This window comes from Vitis riparia, chromosome 7, assembly GCF_004353265.1.
Source record: "Vitis riparia cultivar Riparia Gloire de Montpellier isolate 1030 chromosome 7, EGFV_Vit.rip_1.0, whole genome shotgun sequence".
NCBI classification, from domain to species: domain Eukaryota; kingdom Viridiplantae; phylum Streptophyta; class Magnoliopsida; order Vitales; family Vitaceae; genus Vitis; species Vitis riparia.
In genome coordinates this window covers 8,211,614-8,220,529 of record NC_048437.1, presented here as the reverse complement: position 1 = coordinate 8,220,529, position 8,916 = coordinate 8,211,614, and the positions used below count along the sequence as shown (strand labels likewise).

General features: G+C 37.3%; 1 protein-coding gene across 1 annotated transcript; it reads right to left on the bottom strand.

Annotated features, from left to right (window-relative positions):
• Positions 1–2,415: 2,415 nt before the first annotated feature.
• Positions 2,416–8,680, bottom strand: LOC117919427 (3-hydroxyacyl-[acyl-carrier-protein] dehydratase FabZ-like). The gene is made up of 4 exons (XM_034836631.1): positions 8,320–8,680; positions 8,143–8,203; positions 7,624–7,768; positions 2,416–2,881 (listed from the first exon to the last, which is right to left on the bottom strand). The coding sequence occupies exons 1-4, from the start codon at positions 8,507–8,509 to the stop codon at positions 2,630–2,632; spliced, it is 648 nt and encodes a 215-aa protein (XP_034692522.1). The 5' UTR covers positions 8,510–8,680; the 3' UTR covers positions 2,416–2,629.
• Between the last annotated feature and the right edge of the window lie 236 nt (positions 8,681–8,916).

Sequence of the window (8,916 nt, the reverse complement as noted above, 5' to 3'; positions counted from 1 at the left end):
CTCTAGTGGGAGACAGTAAGCACCCCACATTTTGTCCTTTGTTTTTTCTCCAAACTCCAGGGTGAGTGAAAAGATTTATTAAAAAAAAAGAAAAAAAAAAAGAAAAATCATAGAAAAGTTCAACTGTGGGAAAGTTACCGGTTGTGCCTGTCAGCTGTCATAAAGATTATATATATATATATATGATGACTTTGGTTCACTTTTGCAAAGAGAATGATACAATAATTTTTTTTTTTTTTTTAAATAATCCTAGTATATAAATATATGTAGGAATAATGAAAGCAATAATTTGAAGCCATTGAAGGAGGGGTCCCCCAATTTGAGTAATTTTTTTGCTTATGAAGGGAGGATACCTTTAGAAGCCTTTAGGCTTTAGGGTCACTCAGACAAGATATTTATGGGGGGAGATTCCTTGGCGTTTTCGTAATGGGTCAGGGCCACGTGTTGCTCCCATGTCCCTGTTGCTTCTATTTCACATTCAGTTCACTTGTGAATGGTTTTCAAAGGATGTTCTGATATTTTACATCACTCCTCAATCATTTGAGCTTTAGCATTCAAACCTTACGAAACATTATTTTTCAATGTTTGGTGTATTACCAGAACCCAACTATTTTGCATATGGAGCAGTAGAGTTAGATTAGGTATGACATATAGTCATTACCAGCTGGATGTAGGGCTTAGTTTTACTGTTCTTAGTCTTAATGGGAATTTGGGATTTGTCAGATCATGAAACTACAAACAAAATAATAATTTGTGAACATCTATTATGATTATAATTTCTCCGGGGATATGTTTAAAAAAGAGGAAAAAAAAAAAGATAGGACGAGAGAGATTAGAGGGTGCGGGAGACAGGATAGGCCGGTGGCCAGATGACTCGATCAAAGCAATTATGTAAGCAGACATATAGGGGTGTCAATTATTGGGTCCTTGTGGGTCCAGGCCCATATGTTTTTTTTTTTCTCCTAAAAAAAATAAAAGAAAGTAAAATAAAACATAAAAATACCAAAAACGACAATGTATAAACAACCACTCAAAGTATGTTGGAACGTCAGGGGGGGAGCCCACCACCCTCCAATACATGGCGTTACAGAGTTCACATCCAACGCTCTGTTTGTTTCTGTAACACATAATACCCTTTCGTTTAATTTTATACAAAATTATATACTATGTGATCGTATGTATTAGAATAATTCCAAGGTATGTTCACTCAACAAATGGTTTTTATACTTTGTAGGGAGTTGGGTTAAAGCTCACGTTTGGATCGAGCAGATGAGAGCAGCTCTGGAAGAGAAACCATTTTCCTTGTTTCAGAAAAAGAGAAAAAAGAAAAAAAGGCAGGTCGCAGAAAAGCTAAATTTGTCATAGCAAGACCCAGAGAAACTACTATTTTATGTGCCAGGATAACTGTAGCCAAAAGCTGAGAAAATCTACAAGATTTACAGCCTTCCATTTCAAAATTATCATCAATACTATGAAGCAAAAGCAGAGTGTTAAGAAAAAAAATCATAGCATATTTGATTATTTCGTACCATTTCAAGTCAACACCCATGTTATGACGAGAATGCCCAATTTGGAAATAATGACTGGATTGTACTTTAGGGTTTGTATCACTCGCTCATCCACTGGGAAATCTCATTTTTCTAGAAGGCTTGCATCACAAATTTTGGTCACAAATAGAAGTTGGACACGGAATTAGTGCAAAAATGAAGATAACTGAGAATCCCAATATGCATTTAATGGGAAATTAGTAGCCGAGATTATGATTTCCAAGGATTTATTCAACTGGATCAGCAAAATTCTACGCGTCCCACCCAGTTTGGGAATTCTGGGTCTAAGATTCCACACTAAAATGATTTGAGTTTTGAAGATGGGAGTCAGCGTTAGAATTGGGTGGCGAAATAACCAAAGGTGAATGAGTGGAAGAACAGGCGGTGAAGACATTTAGTGATCATAAACCTCAATTTGTATCCTTTGATATAAGATTGGAGACACAGGGAGGGAGGCACACAAAATGGACATATGTATGGTTGTAGAGAAAGAATTTGCTGTGGGTTGAGGTTTAATGATGGCTGTTTCCTACCAACCTAAAGTAAGATTTGACAGGGGCTATGATAGCTCCATAAAGGCTGTATTGGGCTCTTGCCACTCCCTCCACTCAGGTTCTATGCACACTAAAGACATGAGCACTCAACAGACGCATTATTGGGGAATCCAAAAAGGGACTCACACCACCCCCCAATCATAGCTTTTCTGTTACCTCTCTGCTGTTCTTCTGAATCAAGTCCATCAAAACACTATTCACCTTTGCATTGCACTATCTCATGGAAAACCTGGACTTCATGGAACAGACTTAACATGAGATGGTGCTATGTGACTCATCTAATCAAACTCCAGGATTGAGTTTCAAAGCAGCTCTTCAAGTGGTGAAAGTTTAGTCATATCATTTACTCCGCAAGAAATCCACACATGACAACCATATCCTAGTAACCCCAAAATTTAGAAGGCTACAGAAGTGCATTATCAAAGTAGGAAAAGCAAAATGAAGGAAGAAACAACATGGAGGTTCTTATGATTTTAGCCGGGGAAAAAGGGGAACATGGTTAGAAAAGTACCCGACTGAGCAGGGGCTTCATTCGCTCCCTGTAGCCATCAAGAACTCGCCCTCACATACCACCTCACCTCCTACATATGCCTTCCCTTCCATTTTTGCAATTCCAAAACGTTTTTGATGCTTAACCAGAGTCATTCGCATAACCAAAGTGTCTCCTGCAATGACTGGTTTCCGGAACCTCACTTTGTCGATTCCTGCAAAGAAGAAATTCTCACGAGAGCCTCCAACTTCAGGTTGAAGCATAACCAAGCCCCCAACCTGAGCCATTGCCTGGACCCACCAACCACTTTCATCAGCAATTACTAGAGGCACATGTAATGTATCCAAGTGCGAACTTGATAGAAACAGGGTTGTAAAAAGAATTTAACAAATAACAATTTTAGCAATGCTGCAATGGGAAAAAATTCAGAAATAAAGGCACTCCTTTGAAGCTAGAAGTATTAATTGGGACACGATGAAAGAAACTAGTCTAAAGATGGTTTTTCCATTTGGAACGAGGACAAATGACTGCACGTATTGGCAGGAGAATTTTAATTCAAATTGAAGACATGTAGGAACAATGTTACATTATAAAAACTGCCTCTAGATTTCTATTTGTGAAGTAGGCAGATATTAAACGGTGATGTATTTTGGAGAACAAACACTGCAAGGGGTATAAAAATCAGTGATTTGGTTATCCCTAGGGAGATCTGAGGCATTGTATACCAACAAACAAAATAAAAACAAAAAGGTCCCACGACCAAATAGTTATGAAATATAAGGGAGAAGTTGAGACCAAAGTTTGATAGCTGGTTCTGCCCACTAAAATGAAAATCCTCATTTTATTAGGGATTTTATAAAATTAGCACTTTGCTATTGATTACACTTTTCTTTCCCATTAATGTGTCCTCAGACTTCTGTGCAGGAGGTTGCAATTCAGTCTCTTTACCAAAGTCTGACAGTCAACTCCCGTGCACAGAAGCCCAAACTAGTACAATAAAGCAGTAAACTGTGGAGCCTCTGCAGGCCTTGATTCACCTGGATGATGCACCCTTCATCCCCAGGTCAGGTAAGGCCTGCGCAAGCTCCACAGTCATAGATAATGGGTCTCTCCTCTATTCCCTACTGAAAATAGCAGCCCAAAGAGCTCTATTCATAGTTATTTTTTTTAATGATTGAGGAACTTTCCATGATCAAGCCCTTAGGTTGATCCAGGGAGACCCAAACCTAGGGTTGCAGATCGCGCCCGCAACACCCAGCACTGGGTAAATCAAGGTATTTAACCGGCAGTAGGATTTGAAACTAGGACCATGCACCTCTCTACTACACATCCAAGCATTCATACTTGTATTGTATCGAACAAGCTAAAACTATTATTCATTCTCATCTATTGAACTAGTCAAAGCTAAAACAGGAGCATATCTTAGATGTGTTGATTATTTTATGGTGAGAATCATACTTATAGCAACTTGGCCGAATTGGGAGAATCTATAGGTATTATTCTTGGTCAATCTTCTAGAGGATCGGATAGTCAACTAACATTAAGAACTTTTCATACTGACAGAATATCCATGTGATATCCCACATGGATAGAGGAAGCAATTCTTAGCATCACATATGTATGAATTTTTCTTAATCATATAAATATGTTTTAAAGCTGTGAGATCCCATTGGGCCTAAAGCGGATAATATCTACATAAGAAAGAACAAGTTGTTACAAATCGTATTAGAGCCAATTTACAACCCCGATGTAGGCATTTGTTCGTTTGGTCTTTAAAGGGATGTCAATCAATTTGGCCCACAATCCTGTGGGACATGATAAGGATGATGTGTGACAATTCTACCAAAACATTAACTTCTATTACAGATGATCAATAAGTAGAATCAGAATAAGTGATTGCTGGGATTCATGCCAGAATGTACACTTTTCACTTTGAAGAGAATGCCCAAAAACATATTTATTCCGATGCAAAGGGGAAGAGCAACAACTATAGGTCAACAAAAAGAAGAGGCAGGTTATCTTCATCAACTCACAGAAATTTGTGGTAAAACCAATTGTGAGATAATGATATGGATGTCCCAAAATAAAGGAGTTGCAAAGCAATATATTGGAGTGATTATGAACTTGGGGGAAGAAATTATCTTGTTGCACTGATTATGAATGAAATATGTGGCTATATATATTATGAAGTATGCTATGTTATTGAGTGTTGATTGCAAATACCCATTTAATGGCAAAATTAGCAATGGATACCAAATTGGAATCACTTGCAGTTGCTTTGGAACACCCAGCTTCAAAATAATTTGGAGAATTATATTGTATGAAGCAGAATGTTGAGAACAGGGAAAAAAATTGCAAATTGACATGGCTATATCAGAAAGTTGAGTGACAAAATAAGTGAACACAGCATTATAACTAGGTGAATATGGCAAAAAAAAAGAGTGATCTGATAGGGAATAACATATAGAGTGCTGGACTCTAATAATCTGGTACAGAGCACTGAAAACCTATGATAATCTGAGTGTAAGAGGACAAGGATGAAAGAAGTATGAAGATTTGAAGTCAGCAATAAAAAAGCCTGAAGCTCCTGATGAGATGCAAGTCATATGGCAATAACATGAAAATAAAATCCCTAAAACAAAAGAAGGAAATCATCTCTAAGTCCCATGTATTAAAAGCTGAATAAGTAGTGCCACAAAAGGGTACCAGGAATTATGATATGCCAATCAGAGTATAAGTGTGATGTCAACCATGCATTGGACATAAATGAACTGTTATATTTGGCATGGAGTCATAGACAAGGAAGTAAGACATTTCATTTAGCACCACATGTAGAATGCTATTGTTAGTTGCGCTTCATTCCCGTTGCCTAACAAAAAGTAATAAGAAGCAAAAGAAAAGAAGTGCAATGTTTAATAGCATTGTATAACTAATGCTAAATCGAATGTCTTACTTCCTTATTCATAACAAATAAAAAAGTTTGTTTATATCTAATATATGGTTGACGTGCCAAGAATCAAGTAAAAGCTTAAAAATACCACCTCTGATGTCCTCCCTCCCACCACTCCTCCCCCAATTAAGTATCAATTAACAACCAATGAACTTCAATGCCAAAATTTTACAAGTCAATGAAGGAGAAGATAAATTCTTTGAACCTTCCTTTGCACCCATTTGTTTATCTTAACATTTTAAGAACAGAAAAGCTTTGAATCCCAGCTATTAGGCTATGTCCATCTTTGTCAACCTTTTAGCTCTATCTAGATCAATGTCTTGCCTTAACAAGTTAAGCAAATGAAAAAGATTATAGTGAATGTACAAATATTTCTTGTTTTTTTTTGTCCTTGAAGAAAGGGGAAAAGGACAAGCTTGATTAGGATTCAGGTGTGCAACACGCTGAGAATCTGCAGCCAAATGGGATCTTTGGGACTCAGTTAAAGATCATAACATCATCATCCACATTCAAAAGGAAGAGATAAATTCTTTGCCAATTTCTTTGCAACTGTTATAAAAAAGCCCACCTAGTGTATCTAAAATCAACAATATAACCTTAAATTCCAATTATTTGGGCTCAGTTACTTTGGAACAACAGGATTTGTTTTTTCCAAGATATGGGAAAAGGGTTCAGCTTGATTATGAAGAGGGAATGAAACTTCCAGAGCATCTGTAGCCAAAAGGTGCTTGATTCACTTGTAGGCTCAATTAAGATAATGGACTAGTAGTCTGCTCAGTTCAAGATTAGCTGGATAATCTGCACATTCTTTTCGTTCTCCGAGGATGAGTAATGCTATTTTGGGTAATTGTGCTTGCAATCAGCCATGGGAGCTCGAAGCTCCAAGTGGGAGGACAGTGGATGGAGATAGCCCCCTCTGAGTCAGACTCAACACTTCTATGGGAGATGTTAAGATCTCAACAAATTTGAAGACTACTCCTCATGGCCCACAGTTAGCACACACAATAATAAAACTGCATACAAACCGTGCACGACCTCTTATTCATGTCAATCTAATGGTCAGATAACTCCCACGGATCTCAGCTGATGAAGGAAAGACTTTGATTTTCCAGAAGGAAGCAAAGAACAATGTATACCTAATTCCTAGTTTCATCTGGATCATCCAACAAGGAGCCCGTCCTAATGGAGAATAGTAACTCAGTTAATGGGTTGATTCCTGACTGTCTGGGTTTCTTGTCAATTCAAGAATGCTAAATACTATTCATGTTCTCTGGTATAAGAAATTCTACATTAAAGCTCCATCATGAATCATAAACCAATAACCATAACACTAGTTTGAGATAAGTTGGTAAGTGACTGCATCATATGTTTTCCAAAAACTGTGTACCCCACTTTTAGTGCTGAAGCCAATCCCTCCAAAGATCTTCATAACACTTAGAACATGTCATACAAATATAACTCATGCAGCTATTGTTAATCATCATTCTGATGTTCCCATAAAATATACCCAATTATAAAATAAAAAGAACAGACAATGAGCTAATTGACTGATTGTAAAATTCACCCAACAAAAGGCTATGTCTGCTTAATGACAGTCAACAAACTTCACTAATAATGAAAATTTACAAAAATATGAAATTCTCCTAAACCTGCAAAATGAAACTTATAGTCAAAACACCAACCAGTTACTCCAAAGTGGCCAAGAGTCTAAAATCAAGGAAATTATTAAAAGACCTTGGGATATAATGAATTCAAAGCCAAAGTTGAACTGGACAAGAATAATGATTGTTATTCTCATGTGGCAACCTAAGAAGAAGCTTTCACGTAAAAGCTTCAACAATTGGGAACATTAGACTTAAAAGGGAAAAAAAAGAAGAGAAAAGAAAGATTGAGACAAATCCCAATGGGAAGAATCCTGTGACTAACATATATAATTAAGGGGACCCAAGTCCTTAGAGCCCAACCATTGCTTATTCAATGTGCACAAATATGTCGAGTTCTTTATTTTTCAAACATTTTCTGTTATTTTCTAGTAAATTGAATTCAAATGAAGAACATGAAGTTTGGCAATAAGCAAATTACCTCAACCATGAGCACACCAGGCATAATTGGCCTCTCAGGGAAGTGCCCAGGAAAGAAGTTATCGTTTATAGTCACATTCTTAATTGCTACTGCTGAGATCCCTGGGTTGTATTCAATCACTCTATCCACTAAAAGAAACGGAAACCTGAGATACAATGCAAAGTAATGAGACAAAAAGAAAAGAAAAGAAAAGAAAAGAAAAAAGGAAGACTGCAACTTCAAGCTGAGTTTGATTGTCGAGAAAATGTAAGGTTTAAGCTGAATTTGATTGTCGAGAAAATGTAAGAAAAAATAAAATAGGACATTAGACTGAAATTTTCCATCTTAGCCTAGAATCAACTATTCGGCTTAGTTAAGCTGGGTTTAGCATTTTCATAAACCAATATAACAAACAAAAATTCAAGATTTTATTTTTCTTTCCTTCTGCTTTCCTCCCTTTTCACATCAACCAAACAGAGAACAGCAAAAAATAACCAAAGGGAAACTCAAATGCATGAAACCACGAATACAGAAACTCACCTGTGCGGTAAAATTTCCCGTATTTGATTAATATCCATCACCGTAGGGAATGCTGAATATGCTACAGAACAACCATAACAAAAAACAGAAAAAATTTGAACACAAAACCTAACAGAATAGAAAAACATGATAGAAAAACAAAAGAATCAATGCAGACATGCCGGAAGAAGAGCATACTCTTTTCGACGGGAACGTCTCCTTTACCAGCGTCGAGAGAAGCGCAAGCGATGAAGGTGGATCGAGGATTGGATTGAAGAGAAAGAAAGCGAGGGGCAGAGAGAGAAACGGTGAATGTAGAGGGTCGACGAGGAGATAGAGGGGAAGGAGAAGTGAGAGGAGAGAAGAGAGTGTTGGAGATGGTAGCCATTTTCCGAGAGGGAAAGAGGGAGAGAGTAGAGAGGACGGTCGGAGTGAACGACGCGAAAGGGATAGTTTGTGTGTTGAACACAGCGGAGATTTCAAAGACTGCCCATTTTTCATTTCATCCTTTCCAGTTTCCACTACATTCCCCAAACAAGATCTACAGCTACCAGCCCTTCTGAAATTTGAAAAGGGAAAATTGTGTTTTTAACCCGGCCCTCCTATTCCTCTTAATTAAACTCAAAATCCAATCTAAAAGGAAGGATATTATCTTAAGAAAATTCCTAAAATACCCTTAGATATTATTAAATGAAAAAGGTTAATCGGTCACCCCACCTTTCTCATTCTCCTTTTTGCTCTTTCACCCTTTTCTTGCCCCTGTTTATTAGTGTACCAAGTTGAATAATTTCCTAA

What these genes read in the sequence shown, in the direction of transcription:
- LOC117919427 (XM_034836631.1), bottom strand. Translation starts at nt 8,509, where the DNA reads ATGGCTACCATCTCCAACACTCTCTTCTCTCCTCTCACTTCTCCTTCC. An exon ending in AGACGTTCCCGTCGAAAAGA is followed by an intron (nt 8,204 to 8,319) that starts GTATGCTCTTCT and finishes GTTGTTCTGTAG; the next exon opens with CATATTCAGCATTCCCTACG. An exon ending in CGGGAAATTTTACCGCACAG is followed by an intron (nt 7,769 to 8,142) that starts GTGAGTTTCTGT and finishes ATTGTATCTCAG; the next exon opens with GTTTCCGTTTCTTTTAGTGG.